Below are 12,751 nucleotides of genomic sequence, written 5' to 3'. Positions count from 1 at the left end.
ACTCCAAAAGGGACAGTGACACTGTCTTGGCACGTACTGCAGCCTCTCATCCACTCTCTGTTCACTCACTGCAAAGGAAAAGGAGAGGTATGGCCACTCTGAATTGTACAAATCAGTCCAGTGTTCTGCTGGAAAGAGGAACAGAAACTGGGATGACAACACCTGATACCTTTCCAATAGCATAACCAGTTCTACATAACTGCTTCCATTGTTCTCCCACATCCCCGACCTCAAACATGTCCTGCCTTCCACTCCACTTTTTCATGCTGTTAAGTTCAAGATGGTACTTCACCCTTCCCATGGCTTCCCTGCCTCTTGGATAAGCACCTGCCTGTTTTGATCACACTTCTGTCATAAACAGAGACATCTGTAAAAAAAATTCATACAGGAAAAAACAGTCAGTGATGGGAGACACCCCCAAGCCTGGATACATCTGACAGGGCTGCCTGCCTGGCCAGAGGGCAGGAGGATGGCAGGGAGTGTTCAGGGTAATGCACTGGATCCTGTTCTTATGCTTCTCACAGCTTTGCTGCTGAGGATGTCTTGTCCCTTCTGAATGGTTTGTTTGGGACATGCTGCCTGTACCCCATGGCCAGGCACAAACCAAACCACAGCTCTGATCCCTTTGGCACCACTGCCACAGAGAAATGTCACCTTCTCAGCATGCCCCAGGGAAGGAGACAGAGCTCAGCACACTGCCTTGGCAGGACTGACTCTGCTCCACTCACTGTGACTGGGGAGGTGGCCAGCCCAGCTGGGTCTGCAGCTCCCAAAGGCCACGGATGCTCTGGAGTGCTGGGCTGCTGTGGGAGCTGGGGACTGGGAGGGTGGCACAGGGATGTCCATCAAGCCCTGAGAGAAGCTGCTCAGAGCTGCAGATCTCACAGCAGAGCTCACCTTCCAACAGCTTCCACCTCATCCCACGCTGGAGTGAGCACTGCTTTGCTGTGCTCACATCATTTGTGCAACACAACCTTCACCACCAGCCTCTCCACCTCTACTCCAGCTTCATATTCACCCTTCCCACTGCAGTCTAACAGTGCTTCTCACCTGGGAAGAGGCAGCATTTAATCCCTTCTCCTCCAGGTACTCAGAGACAGGACCTATGCTCATCTCTCTGCAGCTGGCTGGTGCTCTGGAGCTGCAGTCCCCAGCTCTGATTGGGATGCAGACCTTGTACTCTACTTCCCTCTCTTCTTGCTGGCACTGCCTGTTGGTCTGGATGTTACAAGTGACTGTTTAATTTCCACAGCTTTCCCCGTGCTCATCTTTCCCATGAATGCATTTCTCAAGCAGTTTGTTTCACTTTTCCCCTGAACACAACAAGAAGCACATTTTATGCCATGTGTTTTGTTAATAGGGAGCTTTTCAAACAGTGTATGAAAAGCTTTTTGTTGTGTTTGTTTTTTCCTCCTCTCCCTTTTGTATTGAAGCAGGTTGTAGTTCTTGCTGTGCTGTTGGAGTCTATAAAATGCCCATGTCCAACACGTGTCTCCAGATTTTGTGAATGCCAAACAAGAATATCTCTGAGAACCTTAAATCCCAAGCAACATCTTCCCAGTGCTGATAAAGCCTGGAATGCACACAATCAGAGCACAGGCTCCCACTGCAGAGAGAGAAACAAAAGGCTCCCATACAAACAGCTTCACACACACAGACAGTCTATCACTGTATTACTTCATACAATGGCTCAGCTGAGAAAAACTGCACTACGCCCAGAAAACACACAGCTAAAGCCAAAAAGCCAAATGGAAACAATTTTTTTTTTTCTGAAAAGAAACAGTTCCAGCCTTTGATAGGCAAAAAACCCAAGGATGGAATAAAATAAAAAGAACTGGACCTTTAGGAGGGCATTGCCCACACTGGAACCACAGAACGTTTTGTGCCCCACAGAGGGCTCATAGAGCTGCTTGGCCATGCTGAGCTCAGCACAGCTCCCTGCTCAGGCACGGGGGTCACTGGGAGGGTGTCCTTCTCTGAGAGATGGGCTGATCTCCAGGTGCCTCCTCACAGCCAAGGCAAGCAGCTGCCAGGGGCTCTGCAGACAGCAGAGTGAGCTCTGTGCAGCTGGAGTGAGGCAGCGAGGAGGTGCCTCAGGGACACCCCTTCAATCCTCACATCTTTGTGACAGGTCACTGAGACCCAGTGCAGCTTGTGGGAAGGGATTTGTTCTCAAACCAAGTCGCTGCAGCCTGTGGATCACCAGGAAGGCAGGGGAGCATCAGGCTGGAATGTGCCTCTAGCAGTTGCTTTGGGCAGTGCAGCAGAGTTTCACAGCCTTGTTCCTGCTGGCCTGGGGCTGAAAACAAAAAGCCAAGGGCACCTCCCTTCCCGTTTGGCTAAAAATACCTCCTAAACCTCGTTACTGGCAGCCTGGTGTCAGCAGGACCTGGAAACCCTGACGGAGCTGATTTCTGCTCTGCTGTCTCTGGCAATCCTTGTTCTTTCCTGCCTCAAGGGGAGAGTGCATCTCGATGTGACAGAAGTGGTGGCTGTCCCCTGTTCACAGGCAGAGCCAACACACAGACCCGAGTCCGGAGAGCAGCCCCTGCAGGAGCACAGCCCTGCCTCTGCTCCCAGATGGAGCAGGAGGCAGATGAGGAGCAGGAAGTTAAAGGGATCCACTGAAGTGCAGCATCTTCAAAGGGCTCATACCAGCTTCAAGGCAGCGAGGATCAAATGCTGGTCATGCCGTCAGGACCAGGTGCTCTCTAATGCATCAGAGGTGAAGTACAAGTGCTGGCTTCTTGTGACTGAACTTCTGAGCAGCACACTTGAAACGAGAGGGGACTTAGTGCCTCTCCTGCTGACGGGTTGGTGTCACATCCTGGTGCTGCAGGCTGCTGGCATTAATGTCTGTGCGCTGCTTTGAAGCTGTTAACAGCTGCCTACGCAGCAAAGTATTTTATTAAATTACCTGGCTAGCCAGAGGACAGGGAAGCAGGAGAGATCCAACTCTACCTTCCTCTTGCATTGGTGCTGCATCAGCACGACCAACAGCAACCTGCAGCTCTGCTTGGTACGTGTTAAATGTCTGTGAAGGCTCACCCTGCTGCACTGCCACTGCTCGTGACAGCAGGGACTGCAGCACCAGGCAGTGAAGGGATGGACCAAGTCCCACAGGGCAGCATGGGGGACACAGGATGAGCCACCTGCCTGGGGATAGCTAGAGGCAGGACACGAATTTGAATGCATCAGCCCTGACAAGGGAAAACACATGGCAATTCCCAAGCTGCAGCAGATGCCTGGGAGTCCTGTTGGCTGGGTCCTTGTGTCTGAGCACGAGGCATTGCCTTGCCAGCACTGAGCTCACTGCAGGAGAGACTCCCAAAGTGAAGTTTGGGCTCTCACCATCTCATTCCTGCCCAGTACTTGAATCTGCTTCTCTCTGGTCCAAGTCTCCAGTGCCTTCTGTACAGCATTAAGAGCTTCCCTTCACTGCTTTCTTTTGGTCTGTCTGCAAACAATGCAGCAAGCTCCACAGGGAAGCAACACAAAGAACAAGAAAAAGCAAGAATAAGAATAGTTCTGTTCCCAAGGTCCCTTTTCTACAATTACAGATCAGAAAGTAAAATCTGTGTTCTGCAGCACTGCTAGGAACAGTCAAGTGAAAAAGCACATGCACATGTGCACACACACAGGTATGTGGACACACCACTCTCCTGCAGGGTGTGTGCTGACAGACACATGCTCAGGGGCAATAAAAAAAGAAATCAGACACGTAGCCTGACTGGAGAGGGACTGGAGAGTCACAGGATGAGGTGAGCAGAGGTATGTTGAGAACACATTCAGCACTCAGCAGGCACTAGTGCAAGTGGTGCAGCACTCACATACACAGTTCCTGGCACACCAAGGCTGATTTCAGCCACATTTCCCTCAAAGTCAACTTTGAGCATCCAGCTTTGTGACACAGTACTCTCTGCTTGCTGCCAGGCATCTGTAGATGGCAGCTTTCCATGTGTAAATGCATTTCTGAGTTTTCTAATCATCATAGTCTTTGTTTGCATGAGGATCAGGAGATCCTCCTCACCCCACCACGAAACAGAAACCCACGGCTGCACAGCACCGAGCTCAGTGCCCCAAACAGGCACTGGGGGACATCACTGAATGCAACCAGGTGCTGCAACTGAGCCCTCGGTGGCCTGTGCCCCTCCACCCCACATCCCCATCCCTGTCCCTCCCAGTCCCTTGCTGCAGGGCTGGCTCCCTGCAGAGCTCTCAGTCACAGCCAGTGCTGCTCCCTGGAAGTGAGCGGCCCCGCCGGCACCTGGCACCAGAACACACATTTCAAGGAAATTTTCCACACGTTGAGGATGTTTTCTGAACACCAGATTTCCAACCCAACTGCTCGTGACTCAGGCCAGTTGGCAGGGCCAGAAGGCTGCTTTGTGCCTTAGGTAATAACAATTTAACAAGGTAACAATCTCTTTAGCCACAAATTAAATGGAAATGGGAAATGTCCTGTGCAGATAAGCTGCTGCCTGGATTATGTCCCCTGCCCAAATATAAACTCCTCTGATCTTTGATCCTATGCACACATGCACGCACACAGAGCTGGGCTGCAGCTCTGCACCTCCCAAGCCTCACCTCATTTCTCACCCTTCACCACCGTCCTCCCACCACTCCTGGCGTCAGGTACCACTGCAGATACCTTGCTGTCAGCAGCAAGGACACACTGTTATCACCCAGCCACCTTCCCTGGCACTCCCTTGAACTCACAAAGCTGTCACCTGTCAGTGACGTATCTGCCACCTGAGACACCGCTGTGCCTGCTTGTGCACGGGCTGCCACTCACCTGCCAGCTGCCTGTCCCACAAAAACACACACACTGGGCCACACATGCAGCACTTTCCACTTTCACCTGCCCTCTCCCACCCCCTCTGCCCCAGCCACGAGTCCTCCCAGGCCGGGTGTCCCTTGCAGGTGTCCCCATGCCCACGGCTGGACTGGCTGATGTAAGGGTGGGACGGCGCGTTACCGGACGGGGTGGTTCGCTGTGTCCGGGTCCAGGGCAGTGACCACCCCCACGACAGAGCCCACGTGTGCATCCTCCTGCACCTCCAGCAGGTTGGAGGGGGGCCGGAACTCAGGGGGCTCATCCACGTCCAGCACTGAGACCCTCACGATGGTCTGGTCCCGAAAGGTGCCCAGGTCCACGAACCGCGGGTCCACGAACTTGTTGAGGGCCTCCACCACCACAGTGTGCACTTTTTTTGACTCGTAGTCAAGAGGCTGGGGAAGAGGGAAGGGAAGAGGGTAAGCCACAGCCAGCCCAAGGAGCCCCTCTGCTGCCCCTTCCTTCACCAGAGACATCAGGGCAGCACTAGAGCCACTAAAGTCACCTGCTCCCAAAGCCTGGGGGCTTCTGCTTTGCCCTTCTGCCAGCAGCACTCACACCAAGGGGGCAGGAGGAAGCAGAAACCTCCATCCCACTCCCCTCAGGGCCCCCAACAGGGTGCCCAAGCTGTGAGCAGCCAGGATTCACTGGGAAGACAGCACAGTGTGTGCTGCACATGAGCGAGTTTTCATCATTAATCACCCTGCTCTTATTTCTACAGGGGAGGCCAGCTGCATACAGTGGCCTTGAAGAACAATCATTCTTTCCTGCCTGCACCAAGTATTTGCTTGATTGTTTTTGCCACCAAAAGCAGATACAGTTAAAGTGCTGCTGGTCAGGTACAGGAATTAGGTAGGCATTTTTCTCTTCTAACAGGTGCTATCAATAACAGCTGTAAGCATTCCTCTCTGTAGTCCTATGCATGGTGTCTCCTCTGCACAGCTCACTGCTTCACTGCCACCCCCAAGCCACCCTGGGGGACTCCAGCAGGCACTCTGTGCTGCTCCTTTTCTGCATTTGCTCCCAGACACAGCCCTGTGCTTTGCCATGCAGGCGGAGCAAAGACAGGTCTCTCCCTGCATCAGCAGGCACAAAAACGCAACTGCTACTGCTAGAGCAGCACTCAGAGCATTTTCTTCAACTCAGATTCAACAGCAGCAGTCCCCAAAGGAAAGGGTCCTCCCAGGGAGCTGTGCCCTCCCTAGTCAATCAACACTCTCACCTTCTGCACTGTGATGACAGCCTCTTGGGTATTGCTGTCCGTGGTGACTTTGAACATCTCCACCCCTTCCTCATCCTTCACTTGGTATGTCATGTCCGTGTTCTCCCCGACGTCAGAGTCCTCTGCCTTCACCCTCCCGATGGCAGTGCCCACGGGGGCCGTCTCCACAATGCTGAACTGATACATCTCTGCAGGAGAAACGGGCACCAAGGTCACTGCTTCTGCCTTTGAACTGCCCCCACCCTTCACACACTTCCCTGGGGCACCTTTGGGCTGTGAGGGTTGCTCAAACCCCACCGTGTCCACAGTCCAGAATGCCCCAACAGGAGCAGTAAATACAGCCAAAAACAAGGGCTGAGGGAAGCTAATTGAGGAGCACTGACATTCCAGGTGCTGTGTGAAGTAAGGGCTGATTTCTCTGCGTGGACACTGCCCCGCAATCAGCGCTCTCTGATTCCTTGCAAAGATTCTTTTGCAATTTCTGATTTCTGGGAGATGCAGCCCAAGAGCTGAGCCTCCCCCAGCTGCAGCCCCTTCCCTGGCCTGCCAGCCTTGAGCTGCTAGAGAGCACTGCAGAGCTCTCACAGCCCACTCCTCACAGCAGGATCACCCTGCACCTTGCCTGGGGAGGGTCCACATCAGACACCAGCACCAGCCACAGGCCCCTGGCAGCAGGTTGGGAAACAGAGCTGTGCTGTGACAAGGCTGCCGCCCCTGAGCAGCGTCACTGTCCTCGCTCTGGGGCAAGGGTGTGACAAGGCCTCACACAGCAGCCAGGAGGGGCCAGGCCAGCAGCCAAGTTCTGGCCCCAGCTCCCAGAGGACAGCAGCACCGTGGACCTTGCTGGCTTCCAGCTGCTTGGAAGGGCTCAGGAAAGGGCTGGCCCTGCTCTCCTACCATGTAAGCCATGTGTGCTTCCAGGCCCTGCACTGGGGCGGGGATCTGGCACCCGCTGTGCTGCCGGGCAGGGAGGGACACATTCAGACCCAGGAGCTGTGTGTGCCATGGTCCCTTGTCATTGTCACCCTGGAGTGGCCAGGCTGGCTGAGCCTGCAGGTTCCATCCCAGCACCCAGAGGAACCAGGACATGCCCCAGTGCCCGCCCAGGCCAGCAGCACTCACTCTGAGGGAAGCGTGGCGGGTTGTCGTTGACATCAGTGACCACGATGGTGACCGTGGTGGACCCAGAGAGCCCCCCCAGCTGTCCTGCCATGTCTGTGGCACGGATCACCACCTCATAGCGGTCCTGCGTCTCGCGGTCCAGGTCTGCCACGGCCGTGCGGATCACACCTGCAAACAGCAGCACAGCTGAGCACTGAGCTCTCACAGGGCAGGTCACAGAGCCACACACAGCCTGCGGCTGGAAGGGCTCACTGGAGATTGCTTTGGACAAGATCCAGACCTAAACAGGATCAGCTGGATCTCCCTCTCCACACGGGGCAGATGCTCCAGATTGCACCGACCTTCACAGCCCTTCCCTGGGCTCACTCTGGTATCCCACAGAATCATATCTGGAGTCAGGTACAGCACCTGCCGCTCACCAGTGCACAGAAGAAGGCACTGTCACCTCCCTTCACTGCTGGGACACTGTCCCCAACCACAGCCCTGGTGCTGCTGGCCAGCTCTGCTGCAGGAACACACTGCTGGCCACAACCAGTGTCTGCTGAACCCCTCTGCAAGAGATCATGTCAGCAAAAGCCAACTAAGGGGAGAGAAGGGCACTGAGGGGGAGAAGAACAAGCCCAGGAGGCTGTCAGCCAGCCAGAAACATCCCAAAAATCCTCCTGAAGTCCAGGGATGACCACAGGCTCAACCTGCTCCCAGCAAGTCTCCTCATGAAGCGTGAAAGAGTCCAACTGCTGCTTTTCCTGTGGGCTACTTAAGCTCCCACTGGGTAAAACCCTGGCACAGAGGAGGTTTGTGCTTTTCCTCCAGAGTGACTGGGAGCTGGGTGAAAGATCTGTGGAGGTCAGAGGGGGCAGGAGCCACAGGAAGAGAGGACTCATCCTCACTCCCACCCAAATGCGGGGGCTGTGCTGGGGCCAGCCTCGAGGTCTGCTCTGTAAAAACCCAGGCTGAGTCACAAAATCCCTCTGGCACACATCTGCAACAGCCCACTTGTCCTGATCTGCTGAGCAGGAGCCAGGCTTGCTGCAGCACCCCTTACAGAACAGGGGGTGCCCCTGCCCAGGCTCCATCTACAAGTGCCATGGCCTGGGCACATCTTGGGGGGAATTGTGTGATTTGGAGAATGGAGGCGTGGGCAGCACATTTCTAAGAGTCTGTCTGCACAAAACCCCTTATTTACAAGTGTCCTTCTAAGTTAAGGAGACCAGAGACGACAAAACACATGCTCTGTGTCAGAGAATGCACTGGAGCTTAACAAAATGAATGGTGTGGTAGTACTTCTTACAAAAGTAACTCTCTTAAAACCTGTGTTTGTAGGTCTCCAGTATTCATCTGGGACTGGGGAAATGACCAGGACTAAAATATAAAGGAATGTAAAGCAAGAAACAAAGAGCAGTAAAAGCCTGAAAACTCTGTGCATGGCAGAAATTATAAGTCACCCACGACTGTTTCATTTAAATGGAAACAAAGTAGGGAAAACATTTTGAGGATGAAAGAAAGAAAGAAAAGATTGGCCTGAAGTGGCACCAGGGTCAGGAAGGAAGGAGAGCCTACATGGATACAAGGTCATTAACACCACATTCCAGTCCCACTGTACTAGCAGCAGCCCATAACAGACAGGAATCAACTTAAAATCCCCTCCAGCTCAGTTTTTTAACATTCCCACAGATTTAGACATTGCTTTGTGTTTTTGTAAATCCTCTCTCTTCCAGCGTTTTCTGTTTAACTATCAGCTTTACCTCCTCCTACTGTGAACTGCAAATTCATCTCTGCTTTGTTTCACCAGTAATCCTGCCTGGTGCTAGGCTGGAGGAGGCTGCTGGTCCCCAGTGAGGGGTCTGACCCAGGGGGAACAGGGAGCTCCCCTCCTGCTGAGCAAACAGCAGAGAACCATCCAGTGATCTGAGCTCCTTGCAATCCATCTGCTGATGTGCAGCACAACGAGCAGCGCTAGAGCATCAAAGGTCCAAGTCACCAAGAGCACAGCAGAGGGGGAGCTGAGTTCCAGCAGGCTGCAAGGAGCCAAGGTATGGCTACAGGGACAGACCCCAAGGCTACCAGATATCTTCACTCCACAGCCAGCAGGTTTCCAGTTTCCCCATTCATGGGTCTGCTGTGGCCTTGTGCACCTCCAGACCAGGGCTCACACCATGGAGCCACTGGTGCTGTGGCCCAAGGGCAGCCAGAAATGCCACTGAGCTGGGAGGATGAAATTCCTCCCCCTCGCCCTTTGCATGACATTACAGGTGCAGCAGGAGCTGGCAAAACTGTTCAGGAGACATTTATCACTCCTTCCTTTGTGAAACTAGCAATTATTGCAAGGATTAGCATTGTTAGGATTTATTATAAAGACATAACCATCATTTCAGATCGTTGCCATTCTCCAGCTCTCATGGATAGGCACAATTATCACCCAGCTTCCCTTGTCCCTCTGTCACTTCAGGTTCTGTAATTACCTGGACTCTCCTGCCTTCAGCCCCATAGATAAGGGAGCAGATCTGAACTCAGATCAGGTAGGACTGTTAATCACTGAAGAAACAAACCCTTAGTAGTGGCTGCACCACAAGGATGTCCTGACCCAGCATCGAGGTCGGAAACCTCCTCATCAATACGCACTCTCAGAGGAGACTGTGCTGTTATCCCTGGGGTAGCTTGGTCCATTGATCAATTCTGTTGGGTCTGGATGCTATCAGCACCTTGAGGGATTGTTCTCAGTCTAGAGGTATGGTCTAATTTTGGAGGTTTTGTTTTGCTCCAAGGTAGCCCCAATTGAAAAATGCAGATCAGTGGTTTATGAGTGAGTGAACCCAGGATAGGCACAATTATCACCCAGCCTCCCTTGTCCCTCTGTCAGTTCAGGTTCTGAAATTACCTGGACCCTCCTGCCTTCAGCCCCATAGATAAGGGAGCACGTGATTATCCTGTGATGGGGCTCAGGGTGTGCTCTGACCCCCTCAGGCACCTGCTCTGCTCAGACGAAGCCGTTCAGCAGGGAGTCCCACTCCCCCTCACACACAGAGGCAGAGGGGATGCAGGAAACGAGGCAAGGACCCATCCCAGCAAGGATGGCACCCTCCCAGTGGGCCAGCCCTGCACAGAGCCCCAGGGCTCAGGGGCCAGCCCCAGCTGCTGGTGCTGACAGGCCTCCCCTGCCACCCCACTGTGAATACAAAACTGTTATTTCTGGGCAAGCACTGTCTCATTGAAATTTAAGCAATTCTGTTAATTAACGGGGTCTGAAGCATTTTATAATGAAAATGATTCATGTCAGCACAATAGTGATGAATTGGGATGAGAGGGAAAAAGCTCATGCATTCACCAAGGCTGTAATGACTTAACTGAGCTGCTCGTAATGATATAGCTCATAATACGCCATGCAGCATGGGAGGAAAGTGCTCAGGCACTTCCCAGAACACCTCCAAGGTCACTCGTCCCAACGGGGAGCAAGTCCAGGCTGTTTGGCACATGCAGAGTAGGGCCAATGTCCCCAGCCAGCTCCTGTTCCTCCAGCAGCACAAGGCAGACAAAATCTCTGCCTGTGGCAGGGGTGGAGACTGATCAGAAGCTCCCTCTCATGGTGTTATGTGCCCAGTCCATCCTGGAAAGGTGGGGATCTGCTGCAGACAAACTGCCAGACTTCCAGGAGCCCATCAGGACTGTCACTGGGATGCTATTCCCAAATGGCATGGGCCACATCAGGCCACCAGCCCCAGAGTCAGGCTGGCTTTGCCTCCTAGGCTGAGGTACCACTCACCATTTGCTAATGGCTGTGGCAGATCAGGGTCTCCACACGTGCTCCACGTCCATGTGGCCCTAAGGGCACTGCCTCAAACACCCACCAGCAGCAAACCCACATGGTCCCATCCTCCAGAGCCAAGAGAGTCTCTGCTCCCAAAATCTGACCCCCAGGGACTCTGCAAAGAAGCTGCAAGGGATGGAGACAGACCTTCCTTCCTCAAGGCTGTACAGAGAGCACAGAAAAGCCATTGCTATCATCTCCCAAGATTCACCTTCTTTCCAGCCGGAAAAACTGACAAACTTTGTCTTTCCCAGACACTGCTAACAAAGCAAGAACAACCTCGAGCTCAGAGTTGTCTCCCCCATTCTTGTCACTATCTGTTAGAGCTGAATAATGTGGACACGTGGTGGCATACCCTCTGGTACAAGGCACATGTGGCTTTCCAGCATGATCCAGATTAATCAGTATAATTACCAGGAAAGGGGACACTTAGAGCATCACATAAATACCACTGAATCTGCTCCAACAGCACACTCTCTTCGGGTGACAAAAACAAAGCAGGACAAAGCACTCAGCAGGTAACTGCCTTCCAGGAATCCCATCATTATGGGCTTTGCTCTGCTCTCAGGTACCTCTAGGTCAGATGTCCACATCCTCAGGGACTGCCTGGACAAGGCACCTTCCAGCTGAGGGCAGGAGGATCAACAAGCCAGAAAGTCAGGGAGTAACAAACAGGGACCTATCCTGAGGAGGTTCCTGATCCATCACAGCTCAAAGCAGGCAGTCCTCAAAGGCAGATGAGATTGCCTCTGGGCCATAAAGAGTCAAGGTTTTAGTATCTGCAGGGATGGAAGTGCCACCATCATGGTGACAAGCCTTGTCTTCCTGCCATTTGGGTCTCTTTAGTGTGCATGCCTGAGAAGAATCTAGGTCTGTCTCCTCTATCCCTCTCCTATTTAGCTGGATAAAGCAGATTAATTTCTGCCAGCAGCCTGGTCAGTTAGATCAAACCATCTCTGCCTCAGGCCAGGAATGGCAAGGCACTGCCAAACTGACTGCAGATTCCTCACCTGTGCCCTCACCTGCCTGCAGGGACACAGAAATACCAATATATCTGCCAAGACACGAGTCCTGCTGGAAGCACACATCCTGGAGGAGGTCAGCCCTTGCAGAAGAGGTCTTGGCTCCAAGAACCAGCACTTCAGTCTCCCTCCAGCCCCCATCCTGTCCTTCAGCTCAGCACAATTTGAGAGGCAGAAGCTAAAGGTGCTCTGAGTGAAGTACGAGGCACAAAGGGTCAGGAGGTTCATGAAACACCTAACAAGAGCTTGTTCCAGGCTGCAATCAGCCTTGCTCATGCCAGTGCAGAGCCAGCACACTCACCCTTTCTTTGTCCCTTCTTTTAGCAGCTAAGTCCCTCATCACTTAACATTAATTCCCTCAGCACATTAGTAGATACGCTCTAATTTCCTCAAGATGACCAAACATACAATTTGGTCCCAAATCAGCTGAAGTTCTTGCACCAGTCTCAGAAAAGGGCTGTTAATGTTCAATCTTGCTAACAAGAGGAATCCCCTTAAACAGATGTGGCTTCTCTGCAGACTCTTGTGCCTTACACTCAGAGTCCCTTGTGCCTGTGCACAGCTCTGGTGGATAAGGGACAGGGATGGGGCACAGACCTGCACAATCTCTGGGCACACAGAACACACATCTGTGTTTCCAGGCACCAAGGAGCATTTTTAACAAACTGGCAAGAGCAGCAGAGAAACGTGTTCTGCCTCCCACCCCCACATCACACAGACCAACAGCTCAGTGTGCAGCAGGC

General features: G+C 53.0%; 1 protein-coding gene across 1 annotated transcript in view; it reads right to left on the bottom strand.

Moving 5' to 3' along the window:
* The window catches only part of CDH22 (cadherin 22), a 78,626-nt gene that overhangs the window by 21,093 nt on the left and 44,782 nt on the right, over positions 1–12,751 (bottom strand). Inside the window, exons 5-7 of the mRNA XM_071447099.1 lie at positions 7,182–7,349; positions 6,060–6,247; positions 4,979–5,232 (exon numbers count right to left, since the gene is read on the bottom strand). Of these exons, the coding sequence (XP_071303200.1) occupies positions 4,979–5,232; positions 6,060–6,247; positions 7,182–7,349 (610 nt within the window). The remainder of the gene's footprint in view (positions 1–4,978; positions 5,233–6,059; positions 6,248–7,181; positions 7,350–12,751) is intronic.

The sequence above is a fragment of the Agelaius tricolor genome, unplaced genomic scaffold, assembly GCF_023055355.1.
Source record: "Agelaius tricolor isolate 1412-34295 unplaced genomic scaffold, bAgeTri1.0.p SCAF_23, whole genome shotgun sequence".
Lineage (NCBI taxonomy): Eukaryota > Metazoa > Chordata > Aves > Passeriformes > Icteridae > Agelaius > Agelaius tricolor.
This window is presented reverse-complemented; position numbering and strand designations above follow the sequence as displayed.